The following is a 16,451-nucleotide window of genomic DNA, read 5'->3' on the forward strand; positions in this document are numbered from 1 at the left end:
TGTGGAAGAGTAACTCTCCTTCACTGTCTCTCTCCTCATTCCCCTTGCTAATGAATTTGGCCTTTGCTCCCCACCCCACATGTGCTGCTCCAGAATGCCTGGGGTCCCCATGTTTCCAAACCAGGGCACCGAACATCTTTTTTTTTTTTGTTTGTTTTTGTTTTTTGAGACAGGGTTTCTCTGTAGCTTTGGAGCCTGTCCTGGAACTAGCTCTTGTAGACCAGGCTGGTCTCGAACTCACAGAGATTCGCCTGCCTCTGCCTCCCGAGTGCTGGGATTAAAGGCGTGCGCCACCGCAGCCTGGCTGACACCGACCATCTTGATTCTCTTCTAGACCTGTACAGCTCTTGCTCTCTAGATTTTAACTTCATATGACAGCCATTCATCATCCTTTTTAGCCCTTAGTAACCCCTTCTTGGACTTGGGTGCCTTCTTTGCTCTGCCTGTTCTATTCTTTTTTGTTTTGTTTTTCTAGACAGGGCTTCTTTGTGTAATAGCTATGACTGTCCTGGAATTCTGTAGGCCAGGCTGGTCTCAAACTCACAGAGATCCGCCTGCCTCTGCCTCCCGAGTGCTGGGATTAAAAGCGTGCACCACCACTGCCCAGCTCACTCTTTCCTTCATCTAGAATGGTTTGTAGAGTCTAGCCTCATCCCAGCTTCTTTCTATCCTCTTTGCCTGACCTGTGGGCTGCTGTGCACATCCCAAAGGACATCACAAAGATGTCCTAGGTGCTATCATTGTCTCCTATATCTGAATAGACTAGAAGTGGCAGAAAGGTCAGATCTTTCACCATATAGTGCTTACATGAGGGTTCTCACTCTCTTTGATCATTCATTTATTCATTCATGGGATCAATGTTGTAATATTGTTATAAACACTGGAGATGCTACTCAGGCCAGCTGAGAGTAGTGCTAAGAGGTGAACTCTTCCTCAGGGAGAGCAGACAGGAATTTCTGCTGGAATGAATGTGGGTGTGTGAGAACCTGAATGAGTGGCAGGAGGATGATACCTCTAGCTGAGTCTGGGAAACTGTGATACAGCAGCTGCGTAGCACTTTGGTTAGATGTCTTACATTGGGATGTCTCTTAGACATTGAACTTGAACAGGCAGACACTCTGCGTAAAGGAGGAGACGTGGGCTGAATATATATCTGAGCGTTGTCAGCATTAGAAGGAGTAGGAGACTGGGTGAGGGTGCAACACGTTGGGAAGAAGTCTTAAGTTTCCAGGTTCTCAAGTCCTGGGCCAAGGAGGCAGGAGCACTCCATCCTGTGCTGAGTTAAGTGTTGGACCAGGAGGACTAAACACCTGGAACAATTCATGGAAACCAAATGGAAGAAGTGGTCCACCACCCTGAATGCTGCTGGTTTAAGTGAGGACTGAGCTCTGACCGTGCTTTGGTTTAAAAACCTCCCCTCTGGATGTTAGGTGAGAGTTGTTGCCTGCTTCTTCTTGGGTTCTAACTTTATTCCTCCCCAGGGCATGGGTCAGCTGTGAAGACTGATCTTGGGCTCTGATACAGTTTAGTTTCTGTAGTGATGAGCTGCGGGCAGGCCTGCTTTTCATCCTGCCCAGTTCCCGGCCACTGGCTAGCTTATACCCCGAAATAACATCACACAAATTGTATTCTTTTAAACACTGCCTGGCCCATTATTTTCAGCCTCTTACTCACATCTTGACTAACCCATATCGAATAATCTGTGTAACACCACAAAGTGGTGTCTTACCAGGAAAGATTCAGCATGTCTGAACTGGTGGCTGGCTCCATCGCATCTCTCTCCCTGAGCAGAGGCATGGCAGTCTGTCTAACTTAGGAGAGGCGTAGCATCTGACTGAGCCATCTACCTCACTTCCTCTTCCTGTTCTGTCTACTCCGCCCACCTAAGGGCTGGCCAATCAAATGGGCCAGGCAGTTTCTTTATTAGCCAATGGGAAGCCTCCATCAAGTTTCAGCCTAGTCTCCATCTTGGTTTCTGACCTCAAGGCCAGTTGTTACAGCTGTCATATTTAATGCACTAAGGGACCAGGATCCTGTCTTTGTAGGTTTAATGTCAGATCCATATCTGATGTACCATCCCACTGCTGTCATTCCAGAGAGCCAGGGCATGGCCACTGAGTATCATCTAGCTGGTTCCGTGGTCCAGCGTCTGGCTCTGAATCTCTAGAACTATTGTAGACTGGGACTCTACAGGCAGTCACCTGCTGCACCTGAGCCCAGTGTCTGTGCCCAAGAACCTTGTCCCCCTTTCTATTCATGCTACCTTCAGTCATTCAAGCCCAGAAGGTCCCCTTCCCAGCTATATGTTGTATAACATCTTCCACATCCAATCTTGTTCCCTTGCTGTTACCACCCTCGCCAGCTACAGGAGGACTGTTTGCTACACTCCAGATCGGCCCCCCTGTCTTGAGTGGCTTAATTCTCCTGAAGCTGCGCCGCTCTTTGGCTTTAGTGGCCCCCTGTTACTGACTGGGATTGACTCTAGAGTACAAGGTGCTGATCCCTCTGTGGCCTGGTTCCTCTGGACTCCAGCTTCAGTCACGTCAGTCCACTTCTCAGTGCTGTCCCTCCCCAGTCTGCACTCGTAACCCCTCAGCATGGGAACCTCTTCTTCCTCCGTTCCTTCTCAACACAGGTTGTTTCATTTATTCCTGGGCGTCGTTGAGAGAAGTCTCCTGCACTCTTTCTCTGTGTCATTGTATGTCCAGATTACATGATGGAGTAGCATTGGTCCCAGCATTCAGTTACCGTGTTCAGTCTGGTTTTCTACCTAGAAGCTCAGCCGTGATCAAGTAGCTGAACTCCATAAGTCATTGTTGCCTCAGTTATGAATGGAAGTGATACAACTTATGGAATTCTTTTTGTTTGTTTGTTTGTTTGTTTTTTGGGTTTTTTTTTTTTTGAGACAGGGTTTCTTTGTAGCTTTGGAGCCTGTTCTGGGCGCTAGCTCTTGTAGAGCAGGCTGGCCTCAAACTCACAGGGATCCTCCTGCCTCTGCCTCCTGAGTGCTGGGATTAAAGGTGTGTGCCACCACCACCCAGAAATTTATGGAATTCTTAAATTCCTAAAATGTTTTTCCCTTTTTTTGAGACAGGTTTGTGTAACCCAAACAGGCCTTGAACTCTCAGGGATCCTCCCTCCACTGTGTGCTGAGATTACAGATGGTGTGGCTCACAGCCAAACTCGAGACCTTCTATGTGTCAGGTGTGGTAGTGTACAACCATAACCCCAGCACTCAGGAGGATGAGGCAAGAGGATTCCTGTGAGTTCAGAAACAGCCTGAAAAGTGAGTTAAAGACTGTCTTGCCTGAAGCCGGGTGGTTGTGGTGCCTTTAATTCCATCACTCGGGAGGCAGAGGCAGGCAGATCTCTCTGAGTTCGAGGCTAACCTGATCTACAAGAGCTAGTTCCAAGACAGGCTCCAAAGCTACAGAGAAACCCTGTCTCATGTCTCAAACAAACAAAAGCCAAGCCAGCTACCCAACCAAATAAGAAAACCATACTTTTGAAGTTCACCAACCTTAGGTAGCCAACTGAGTGGACATTTATTTCCATATGTCTCTTTATATAAGCCATCTGCGGATCGAGAGGGAAAGTTCCCATCACCCATGAAAGTTCCTTCGGGCCTCTCCCAGTCAGCACACTGCCTGCCTCCAGCCCTGGGTTTCATTTGTCCTTAAATTCTGTGCCACAGGGTCCTGCGCTATGTACTTCCCTGTCTGGGTGTTTCTGTTCAGCATGGTGTCTGTCAGGTGGACCTTTGAGGATGAAATGAAGTGGCGGGTTCAGTGCTGCACAGTGTGAACCACAGTGTGTAAGCTTTGGTCACAGGAGTTCCTGGGGCAGGACCAATCTCTAGAGGCTTTTGCTGTTGCATTGGTAGGACCAGTGGTTAGGCCTGGGCTTTCCTTCTTGCTTCTTTCCTGCCCATTTGCCCCCTATTGGTTCCCAGGTAGAAAATAAATGTATAGCTTTTATTATTACTTAGTTAGCCTTGATGTCACCCCTGTTGGGATGTCAGGGCCACTCTGCACCTGGAATTTTATCCTGTACCTGTAGGTTCTTAGAGTCCCCAGAAGAGGAAGAGAGGACCCCACACCTTTTGTGAGCGTGAAGCTTGGAGCCCCAAGTGTACATGTCTAGCTATGCCTTTTGGTCCTTGGTTCAGGACAGCCTCAAGCCAAAATTGTACACAGTGATCTCCCCCAGTGGGCACTTGAGGTAGGAGGAATGAGGTCTAGCCACTTGGGTGAACTTACCTCTCACTGGCCAGTTCTCTTCATTGCGTGAGTTAGTGTGTGAGGGTCTGTCATCTGGCATCTCTCAAGTATACTGGTTTCATTACAGGCTGAAAATAGGGTAGCTCACATTCGTAGGTGATGTCTTCTCTGAGTGGCACAGGATTCTGCCTGCATAGTGACTCCACACGGGAGCGTGTGTCAGAGGTAGCTATGTTCTGTGAAACCACAGCTGGGGTCCCTGGGCTAGTGGGCTTTCTCAGCGGAGCCTCTAGTCCTGCCCCACCTCCATCTTGACTCAGGATGTAGTCTGTGCCCCCTTCTGTCGTGCCATTCCCCTCACTCCCTTGCTCACTCAGTGTTCCAACCATGGTGGCTATTTATATTCCTCTTAAGGGGCCCTGCTGTTTCATACTTGTGCCGTTGCCAAGCCTCCTCCTTGCCTAGAGCTCTGCTCCCGGCCCCCACCCACCTGACAAGCAACCACACATTGTTCAAGAGTCAATAATATTAACAGTAGCAGCTAAGATTTATTGGGTGCTTGCTATGTGCTAGGTGCTTCGCACATATCCAGCTGAATCCCCTTACTGTCCCTCTTTCCAGTCACTCAGCCAGCATTGCTGAGAAGTGGCTATCTGATGCTAGGCACAGAGAGGTTTGAGAAGTGACAGAGACTGGATGGGATCTGAGGCTGTCCTCTCCATCCCTTGCTCTTGGAAGTGATAATCCCTCAAGTATTTGGTCCTCTCACCCCTCTTCTTTGCTTTACCGTGTCTGGGAATTTCATTGTCTTCCTTTACCGGGAGGTGAGGGTATCACTTAGAAATGTGTTCATTATATGTGGCAGAAAACCTGATATTCTAGGGCTTTCATTTCCTGCTTAGCAAGAAATGAGGTGGACCTGCTGATTCTTGTTGGCTCGGTAGCTCACAGCTCACAGAGACATCAGTGTTCTCCCACGGCAGCAGCATGGCTATCCTGGCTCCTGTCATCATCGCATCCAAGTTCAAGGCAAGCAGTCAAACCAAAGGCCTTTCAGATTCTCATGGGCCAGATAGTGATCGCTTCTTCTTCAGTAGACATCTTTCTAAGAACAAGGTCCATTTCTGCTTCATATAAACCAAGCAGGGAAGAAGAGGTGGTAGAAAGCTAGCAGTGTTTACTAGTGTCCTGGGAGCAGTGAGACCACAAATTAATTCCTTCCAGGTTTCTAGAACATGTATGCTTAATAATGTTGTTTTTTTTCTTTTAATTTGCTTTTGTTTGGTTCTTTGAATGGGCAGGGAGGGGCACAAGGTCTTGCTGTTTAGCCCAGGCTGATCTTGAACTCATGATTCTGCTGCCCCAGTCTCCTAAGTGCTAGTATGTGAGTCATTGTGCCCAGTTTCTATAATCATGTTATATGTAGTCTCCCCAGCTTTGTGTACGCATCAGACATGCTACCATGCTTCTGTTATTCTTTTCACTTACATGATGACTTATGTCGCCCACATAATGTTAAGTGGTTATACATTAGTCTGTCTTGAAGACATATCATAATTTATTTAGCCAGTTCCCTATATTTAATCACTCAGATTGTCTTAAATATAATTTTGCAATCATAAAGTCTTGTAAGTCTATCCAAAATTTTTAAAAAATTTTAATTGTATGAGTGTGTTTTTTGTTTGTTTTGGGGTTTTTATATTAATGTTGCTTTTTTGAGACAGGGCCTCATTATTTGCTCTGGCTGTCCCAGAACCCACTATGTAGACCAGGCTGGCCTCAAACGCAACAGAGATTGCCTGCTTCTGCCTTCCTAGTGTTAGGATTAAAGTTTACGCCACCACACTTGTCCTTGTATGGGTGTTTTGCCTGCATGCTTGGTGCCCACAGAGACCAGAAGAGGGTATCAGATCCCTGGAACTGGACTGGTTGTAAGTTACCATGTGGGTGCTGGGACTTAAGCCTAGGCCCTCTGGAAGAGCAGTCAGCAGTCTTAATCACTGAGCCAACTCTCCACAGCCCCCATGCAAGTACATTTTATGAGTATTTATAATTATATATTCTTATCTTAGGGCACAGTTTTGAATTATGCTGGGTAGTTGGAGCAGTTAAACACACCTTCAGGATCTCTGAGAGTGTGTCCCTTTACAGCTCTGGGCTTTATTAATTAATACTATTCTTTTGTGGAGCTGGCCTTCACCCTCAGGGCTTCACACATCCTAGACAAGAAGCCTATCATTATTTTTAAGTTCTTGTTAATTTGATAGGATAATTAGACCAAGGCGGAAGGGAAAGTAGGTTGCGTTTTCTTTTATTGCAGTGAGGTTAACCTTTAAAAAGAGTATCTCTGGCCATTTGCTGTTCTATTTTAAGTTTTCTTCTCCTTTCCCTAGCTCATTAGAATATGATGTCATTATCCTTTTCCCATCAGTTTGTAAAAGTGCTTTATCTACCTGGAAACACAGGGAAGTTCATAGGAGCTGACTTGAGGGCTAAAGAGGTCTCCTTGATGGACAGAGAGCCGAGGCCAGAGTTTTAGGAGTCACAGCAGCAGGAGCGGTGGTCTAGGGGTGGGACGGCGGTGAGGATTCATGGAATGCTTTCCTTGCTGTACACATTATCACAAATACTGGTGGCTTTAAGCCACAGAAAGTTATCTTCATTGTGCGCATTATAGGCCCCAGATCAGGGCCTGTTGGGAAGCCCTTTCTTCCGGGCTTCAGGGGTCAAGTTCCTCTGTGCTCCTCCCAGCTAGTGCTGGCTGTACGTGTTCCTTCCCTGTCTTCAAGGGGTCTTTTCTGTCTGTGTTCTCCCCTCTGCCTCCTAAGAACTTCAAGGGATTTAGTTCCTATAGGGTTCATCCAAGATGATTTTGTTTTGCGATCTTCAGCTTGATGACGTCTTCATGTATCTTTTCTTTCAATTAAGGTTATATTTACAGGTACCAGGGTTTAAGACTAGACTCTCCGGCGGTATATTCAGACAGTTGTAGGAACCGAAAGTGGTCTGATACTACAGGGCAGGAGGAGGTAACTCTGTAAAGGGGAGGCAGATGTGTACCTCGAGGAGTCTTCAGCTGGCAGGTTAGGCTGTTTGAGCCATTAGGGTTGGCGGAGAACTGTGAGGTGTGATTGGATTTTAGCTTGGCTGCTGTGGGGAGAAAATTACTGGCAAGAGTGGGGATTTGAGGGGTCTGGAGAGATGGCTCAGTGGTTAAGAGCACTGACTGCTCTTCCAGAGGTCCTGAGTTCAATTCCCAGCAACCACATGGTGGCTCACAGCCATCTGTAATGAGACCCGGCGCCCCCTTCTGGCTTGCGGGCACACATGGAAGGAATGCTGTACACATAATAAATAAATATTAAAAAAAAAAAGGAGTGGGGATTTGAGGAGATCCATGCAGAGTGGGAAGGGGAGGGGCCAGGAGAGACTTGGAGGTCTTCCATCATTTGCTGAACTAACCTCAGGTTAAAGTTGGTGACTGGAAAATAGGTGTCCAGGAAGTAATCAGAGATGGATATGCAGTCCAGACCTCTCAGCAGAGAGTTAAAAAAAAATGGGAGAGGAGCCGGGCGGTGGTGGCGCACGCCTTTAATCCCAGCACTCGGGAGGCAGAGGCAGGCAGATCTCTGAGTTCGAGACCAGCCTGGTCTACAAGAGCTAGTTCCAGGACAGGCTCCAAAGCTGCAGAGAAACCCTGTCTCGAAGAAAAAAAAATGGGAGAGGACACAGAGGAAAGGGTGGCAATGGTCTGGAGAGCACTGTCCCCGTCCCGTCATTTTATTATGAAAAGTATCAGATGTGGAAGGAGTTGCGGGCAGGCCTGCTTTTTGTCCTGCCCGGCTCCCGCATGGCTAGCTTAGCCTCAGAATAATTACATGGAAACTGTATTCTTCTAAACACTGCGTGGTCCATTAGTTTCAGTCTCTTCGATGCCCATCTTCTTGAAGTAGATTGGTGCTGTCAGGAGTAGATGTGTCTCAATGTCATGAGAAGCCCTAAGTTTTTAAAACATTAAATGCAATATTCTGTAGTCTTTGAAAGATATGAAGAATGCCTATCTGAAATATATCTATGCACATCTAGAAAATCTAACATGACTACAAACTTGATTATTGATGATTATCCATTAACCTATATTTTCTAATTATACATTACTTTTTTTTTTTTTTTTTGGTTTTTTGAGACAAGGTTTCTCTGTAGCTTTGGAGCCTGTCCTGGAACTAGCTCTTGTAGACCAGGCTGGCCTCGAACTCACAGAGATCCGCCTGCCTCTGCCTCCCAAGTGCTGGGATTAAAGGCGTGCGCCACCACCGCCCGGCTACATTACATTTTTTAAATGAACTATACAACCACAATACCTTAATCAATATCAGAAATACATATACATAACAAAATTGACCTTAGCTTTATACCAATAAAGCAAAATTTATACCAGTGTAAATTATCCATATCTATGTCAGTCAGACGTGGAGAAAGGTTGAGGGCATCACACCCTGAACAGCCCATTTACTGCTAGCTAAAGTCCGTACTTACTCATGGCTGCTCCCTTTCACGTCGATCCTCCTGTCCCATTCCCTCTTACGTTTTATGTATTTCAGAATTGCAGATGACTCCTTCAGCCTGGCGTATCATTAACGAGTGTTCAGTATTTAGTGAACTGCATAAATATTAACTGTACTTAGATTTGGTGAATTCTGGTGATTGCATCTGTCTTTGTACCTCAGATCCCTGCCAAGATAAGGGATGGTTCCATTGGCCCAGAAGTACCTTTGTGCCTACTGTCATTAGCTCCTGTCTACACCCCATGCCCAGAAGCCACCAGTATTTTTATGATTAGATTTCCAAACATTGGTCAGCTTTGTCTGTTCTGAAATATTATACATGCAGAAGCATTCAAGCTGTGCACTTGTATTTAGCGTCATTCACTTAGCATAGTATGTTCAGAAATCACTAATGCCGTTCCTTTCTGTTCCCTGACGGTAGTCTATTTTAAGAGTCTATACGGAACAGCAGTTTTTAAGACATGGGTGGTGAAAGACTTCACCAAGGAGATCAAGAACAGTGAAGGTGGTAAGAGAAAACTAAATATAGTAGTGGTTCAGATAACATGGACTTCTCTTTCTCTCCCTGCTCCCAAGCCCCCTCACTTCTTGATTCTCTTTTTATAAAAAGAAGTCTAAGGGTAGATCATTCCAGAGTCAAAAGGTGGCTTCATTATCCCATCAGTGACTCAGACTCCTAGTATTCTGTTCGGCCATCTTCAATTCTGTCTTCATCTTCAAAGTCATCTCATGGTTTAGCATGGCTGCTGCAGTTCCAGCCATGCAAACTGGCAACAAAAGGAAAAACATTATATGTGTGTGTGTTTTGTGTGTGTGCGTGTGTGTGTACATGTGTGCCAAAAGTCCAGTTCAAATGCTTTTGCTTTGACACTCTCCACTTTTAATTTTTTAAAATTTGTGTGTGTGTGTGTGTGTGCATGCGCGCACACATGCACACACATACACATGAGTGCATGGGTATTCCAGAAAATGGATTAGATCCCCTGGAGTTGGTTGTAAGCTGCCTGACATGAATGCTAGACATTGAACTTGGTCTTCCAGAAGAGCAGGTATACACATACACACACACACACACACACACACACACACACACACACACACACACAATCTCCTGTCTTCATGCACACCATGTACCAGTGCTGAGGTCACAGGCATGTGCCACCATCCCTGGCAACTATGCTTTGATGGCAGGCATTTTACCAACTGAGCCATCTCTCCAGCCTCCTTAACCAAAAGCAGCCTGGGGAGGAAAAGCAAAGTCTCTAATATCCACCTAACACCCCTACCTTTAGACAGGGTCTTGCTATGTATTCCAGGCTGGTCTTGAACTTGTAATGACCCTCCTGCCCTGACCTCCCAAGTGCTAGGGTTCCAGGTCTAGGCTATTATGCCCAGCTATTCCTCATGTTCATTAGTGAGGACTTAATCACATATTACTAAGAAATGTGGTCCCTGTACTAGCCACTGAGCGTAACGCCACTCTGAATACCGTGGGATTTCTGCTACCCAGAGGGGAAATGGAGCATTGTCTCACTTTCTTTTTAGACTACTGGCCAGGCCACAGCCACTTCGTGTTCTCACCTGTGGCCTTCATAGACCAAAGCTCATCTGTGCCTGGTGGGTTTCTTTTTCAGCCCTCTACTTTCCTAGAGAGTTGATTTCTCCATCCTTTTATGTATCCCTTTTCCTAATAAAAGTGTCCCATATTCCCAGCATTTTATGAAAGGCACGAACAAGAAAGGAATGACCTAGGAATGCTTGTAGAGGACACTGGGCCAGCCCCCATGTCTGTACCCTGTGCTCCTCTCATTGGTCAACCTATCCCATGAGGAGGGCCAAAGGCAGGGTGCTGGGATTTCTTTGGAGTGAACTTCAGACAGGACAGGGTAGCCCTTGAAGACTCAGAAGGACCCAGGGTCAGATCCTTACCTTGATCTTAGGCAGATGTCTGAGGCCCAGTGGCCTCTTCTGTGAGTACTGCCTTGAAGAGGTAGTTAGATTGACCAGGATTTAGCTGGGTCTGATTGTGCACACAGAGGAATGGCTGCCAGAGACCTGGGAGATGCCAGGTATTGCATTAGAAGTGAACCAGGACATATTCTCTTTTGGCCTATATGTGAACTCTGCCCTTAGGTAATACCTTCATCCCCCTGCTGCCTAATCGGGTCAGGCCAGCTGTTGGCTAGACCAGGGTGTACCATAGTTCATTTGCCCACACTCTTAGCTTCAGCATGACCAGGGAGATCCAGAGCTCCTGAAGGAGTAAGGAGGACTGTGGGTTTTCATGTACACGCCTGTCCTGAGGAGATACAGCCTATGTCCCCAGACAGCTTAATGGGCATCTGCTAAGCCCTGGGATAGGAAGTCGGCAGAAGCAGGTGCAGAGAGCCCAGGGGAAGCCATCAACTGCCAACAGCCAGATTGGACCGAGTGTAGCCGTGGCCTGCCTGGCGCTCCATTGACCTGGTGACACCATTCTCAGGCTGCTAGCTGCCTGTGGGCTGGTGTGTTATGGCAGAGGAGGAGGAGCCAGGGCCTCCACAGAGAGCTTGACTCACTGGGGCCTTCCTGGCTTAGACCTCAGGTCTGAGATGGATGGTGCATCCTTCTTGTTCACTCGGGTACTCCTGCTTTCCGAGAGCCTGCTGTGTGTCATTTGTGGGTGCTGGGCACTTGGCCATAGCTGAAACACTCAGTTCTTGCCCCTGAGGCTTCCGGGAGGCCAGGTGCTATTGGTAAACTGGGTTCCCAGGGAGAACATCCTGGAGGAAGTGATGTCTGAGCAGATAATGGGACAGGCCCAGCCAGATTCCTCTGACATACTGGCCACAATCCCAAAACCCAGGTCTCTGCCAAGGTTTAGAAACCATATGACAAATTCCTGTGTTTTCATCAGGTCCAGGGTGCAGGGCACTGGCTGTCAGCAGCGACTCCAAGGTTCCCTGTTTGCATTCCTCTGTGAGACGTGGTGTCAGCTCCTTCTGGTCTTTCAGAGGTGGTACCCTTGGCCCCTCCTCATTTCTGACTCCTTCCCTGAACCAGGGTTCAAGTTGGAAGAGACCTTGCATCTTGCTTACAGCATCCCCACTGTACTCTCAGATATCCCGATAGTGGACTGGGATGTTAGGAACAGCAACACCCAATTCACTGGCCATTCACTGGCTGGGAATGGTGCAGGGGTCTTAGTGAGGCCACCCTATAGCTTTTGTGCAAACCCTGGTGGCCTAACTTATTGCTCCCAGGAGGGCATCTGTGTGGGCGCTGGATCTTGTGTGGCGCTGGGAGGGGTTAATACAGCTTTACTTTCTGTCCCCTTCCCTCCCTCCTGCTCTGAAGGAAACTGCATTGGAATTGTAGACATAAGTGCTGGCTTTTGAGGAGACTGCTGCTTACCCAGTCCCTGCCAGGCCTGGGCACAGCCCTCTCTCCCACGCCTGCCTTCCTTGGGCTCTGTCCTGCTTGCAGGGTCTCATTCAAAGGACTGAGGGCCTCCTAGGGCACACTTTCTGGGTCCTTCCTACCCCAAACCTGCCCTGCTCACCCCCTAGGGATTGAGCTCAGTGTACAATGGTACCCAAGGAGGAGGGACCGAGGAAGTGACATCGCTTGGCCCACCCCCACCTCCTTATGCCCTATAAAAAGCAAAATGGTGACTCAGAGAGAAGTTGGAATCGTCCTGCCTCCTTCTCCCACTGTTAATTTTTAGACGTGGAATTAGGCAGGAGGCAAGGGAAACACAGATCCACATACGCAGCTGACATGCTATTAGGCGGGTGGCGACAGCAGCTCCGCTCCTCCCTGACTCCCAGCAGCCTCTGACGGACTCAGCAGAGCCTGTGCCTGCTGGAGCTCCCACCCTCCTCCCCAGGCCTGGCTGTGCAGCCCCTGCCCTGGCCCAGGGTGCATGGTGCAGCAGGGACCATGGCAGCTGGGGGCCGGCGCCGGCGCCCACTGCGCTACCAGTCCCTGGCAGCCTTGGTGGAAGACTCTCAGTGGCCTTTCTTGTTCCTTGTCTCAGACTTCAGCTACGGTGCCGAGGACTACGACGCAGAGGGGCATGAGGAGCAGAAGGGGCCCCCCGAGGGCTCGGAGACCATGCCATACATCGACGAATCACCCACCATGTCGCCCCAGCTCAGCGCCCGCAGCCAGGGTGGTGGGGACAGCGTCTCACCCACCCCACCTGAGGGGTTGGCACCTGGGGTAGGTACTCCTGTTTCCTCTTCTGGGGAGGGAGATAAGGCAACTTGTATGAAAAGTGGGCCAGGGTCTGCTTAGGACAGTGTTAGCAGTGGGGCTGGGGGAGGGTGGGCCTGGACCCCTGATGCCCTGTCATGTGGGTCCTCTTCTGCTACCCCTCCCCTGTTCCCTTGCTCTGCCAGCTGTTGATTCTGTCCTGGGCACCCTCATTCCCCTTTCAGCATCTCTTAGTCCCTCAACAGGATGGGGAGGGGACCCTGGAAGGACCAGACTTTTCTCTCTGTACCTGGCTGAATGCACAGTGGCCTGGGGACTAATGCCCCACAAATCCGGGACTGGTGGGGTAAAACACGGTGCTTCTGTAGTGTTCCCCAGGGCTGAGGGCCTCCAGCCTTGTTCCGTTCCACAGGAAAGGATAAGCCTGAGATGCCTATCTTCCCTGCTTCCCGGAGAGGCAGGGACCCCCTCTCAGAAACCCTTTGGAAGAAAGATTAAGTACACTTTGACAGGGCAGGGAGATAGGAGTGTGTGGGGGATTGTAGTACTTAGAATCAGTGCTGTTCCCGGTGACAGGGGCTGACACTGGGCACAGCTCATGAGTGTGCGCTTCTGAAATACATGAGCCAGCCAGGCAGAGAGATTCCCTGGGGCATTTTTTCTGGAGTTGGGGGAAAGAATCATAGCCGTTTGTTTTGGTGGCGGGAGCTTGGTTTCACGGGTCCTTGGTCCAGCTTGTCCAGGTATTTGTGGGGTTCTCTTTCCTCTCTGAAGCCCCCAGGGAGCATTAGCAATGCTGTGCAATGCATTTCCCTTCTCTAATGCCTAACCCCTCCACCCCACCTGGAGACTGCCTGGACTCTACCATTTGGAAGAACCCCTGCTCCTTTCTACTCTCTGCAGGCTCTCACCCCCTCTTCACACACTGGGATGGCTGCTATAGCCTTTGGCAACAAGGGCCTTGGCAACCAGCATCCCACTTGGGGGAAGCCACATTGTTGCCATAGCAACAAAGGCCTAGGCAGAGCTCAGCGGCTGCCAGGTGGTGCAAGTTTAGGAAGGGATGGTGGGGGGCAGGTAAGAGGTGGAGGGGATGGGTGTGGGTGTTGACCAGCCTCAGGCTCCCCACAGCCAGCATTCTTGGGTGTTGTTGCCCTAAGGAGGGGTGGTGGATTAGAGACAGCCATTTTGGCCGCGTCGAGGCAGTGTTTGGACCAATGGAGGAGAGGCTTTTCTGCCATCTGGACTCAGGCCAACCAGGAGAAAGAAGAGAGAGAGAACTCTGGCTCCCCATCTCTCTGCCTTCTGGTTGTATGTCAGTGGGGTTCGGATCTCGCCTAGGGACTTAGCCCATAAGTCCCAGTGTAAGCAGGTGCATGATGATGCCCTGTGTAACCTCCGTGCGGGGCCTGGCCTCCCTCTTGTCTCTGCCATTGTCTCCCTTCTTCTCCTTCCCTTGACTACCTTGTAGGAGCATTCATCCATGGTATCTGGATTTCCTGGTGAAAAGTCCTGCCCATGCTCTATGCATAGCAGGACCATATCCCTGCCTTGTGTTCTTTGCTCTGGCTAGCAGCTTCACTCTGTTCCCATTGTTCTTGGTGGTCAGAAGAGAATAACTTGAGTGGAAGATTTTGAAATGTTGAATATTTTACAGAGAGAACAGTCATCTGAAGTACTTGGGGCCCTCAGTACCAGTTTGCACTCCATCGGATAGGTAGGGAGATCATTGATGCCAGTTGGGAATGGCTGGGACAGTTCTAGCTGCAAGCTGCTCTACCTCTGCCTGCCTGCCCCAGCTATAACCCCTGCCTGCCTGGAGCTAGCTTTTTTTCTTTTTCTATTGCACTACTGGCCCCACCTAGTGGACTCTGCAAGTATTGCCATTTGCAATAGGGTGCCTGAAAGGTGTAAACCCAGTTTCCCAGTACTTAAGGTTTGTTTTTGTTTTTTAAAAGGTGTGTTCATGTGAGCTCTCTCTCTCTCTCTCTCTCTCTCTCTCTCTCTCTCTCCCCCCTCTCTCCTCCCCCCCCCTCTCTCTCTCTCTCTGTGTGTGTGTTTGTGCTTTATGTTCCTGCTACTTGGCTGTGCTCACTTGGCCAGGGAGTCTCCTCCCCTGCCAGGCTTCCTGTTAGGAACTTGAAAACAGGGGACTTTTGGACCAAATCAGACAATTGTTCTAGATATTCAGATATCTAGCCTTTGGCACAGCCTGGCAGCTGAGCTTTCCACACCCAAACATACAGCCAAGCTGTACCTGTGAGGTCATAACCCAAATGCGTGGGTGGGGGGCGTGTGTGTGTGTGTGTGTGTGTGTGTGTAGTTTGTATATAGAGAGATTTAATAGAAGGAACTAACTTGTGGGTATGGAGGCTAAGAAGTCTACCCTTTGCAGTGGATACTGGAGTTTCGGGAGAGCCAATGTGTAGTTTTAGTTCCAGTTCAAAGGCCCAAGAATCAGGTGATCCAAAGGTAAAGGATTCTAGGTGAAAAACCAATAGACTTAAACTCAAGAACTCCCAGTGTTCAGTCTGAGTCCAAAGGCTAGAAAAGACCAGTGTCTCAGTGCTAGCAGCCATGTGGGTGGAGCCTCTGTCTTTCTGAGACAGGATCTCTGTGTTTCCAAGGCTGTCCTGAAATTTATTTTGTAGTCCTTAGCTGGCCTGGCACTCATAATGCTGCCTGGGCCTAGGCCCTGAGTCACGCATGCTGGCTGAGTGGAGCCCCTCTTTCTTAGCCTTTTTCCTCTTGGGTTTTGACTGGATGAGGCAAAGCAGACTCACCTTGGGGAGAGAGAGCATCTGCTTTGCTCAGTCTGTAGATTGAGATGTTCATCTCATTGTGAACCATCCCACAGACACCGGGATAATGTTTAGACACCCTAAAATTAACACACAGAGTGAATTATCAGTATCTTGGGTCAGTGACCTAGAGTCTGGAAATAATGTAATCTTTGGACAGATGAAATCTGCTTTCTGGCTGTAGGACACTGAACAAGGGTCATAATTCCATGGAGCCTCGTGTCCCCAGGTCTGAACAGCATTGGCTCCTCTGAAGGGAAGTATGAGGAGTGGCGGGGGGGGGGGGGGGGTTGCTTACACGGAGCCTTGTTGTATTGACTACATTTGGTTCCAAGAATTGTGGCTTCTAGGCCAGACTGGGCTATATAGTGAGCCCCTGTCTCTAACCTACAAGACTTTTGCCATTGGGTTTTAGAGGGCTAGGACCAGCAGCATTGCAGGGACTCAGTCTGGTAAATACCTGTTGGGAAATGAATCTGCCTTTGCAGGCCACCTCCTTTCTGGGTCTGTCCTCCCAAGTGTGGTAGCCTCAGCCAAGGCATAATCTCCTCACTCCCCAGTATAGCTTGCTGCGATATTTTCATCTCGGTTTGTGCCCCAGAGGTGATAGGTGAACCCAAAACCCTGCCCTGCAAGCCTTTCCCAAACCTAGGCTGGGCAGGGTATCC

At 48.9% G+C, this 16,451-nt stretch overlaps 1 protein-coding gene across 1 annotated transcript in view; it reads left to right on the top strand.

Moving 5' to 3' along the window:
* Window positions 1-16,451, top strand: part of Abr (ABR activator of RhoGEF and GTPase) — a 196,302-nt gene that overhangs the window by 87,978 nt on the left and 91,873 nt on the right. Inside the window, exon 2 of the mRNA XM_038326514.1 lies at window positions 12,804-12,988. Within this exon, the coding sequence (XP_038182442.1) occupies window positions 12,804-12,988 (185 nt within the window). The remainder of the gene's footprint in view (window positions 1-12,803; window positions 12,989-16,451) is intronic.

The sequence above is a fragment of the Arvicola amphibius genome, chromosome 4, assembly GCF_903992535.2.
Source record: "Arvicola amphibius chromosome 4, mArvAmp1.2, whole genome shotgun sequence".
NCBI classification, from domain to species: domain Eukaryota; kingdom Metazoa; phylum Chordata; class Mammalia; order Rodentia; family Cricetidae; genus Arvicola; species Arvicola amphibius.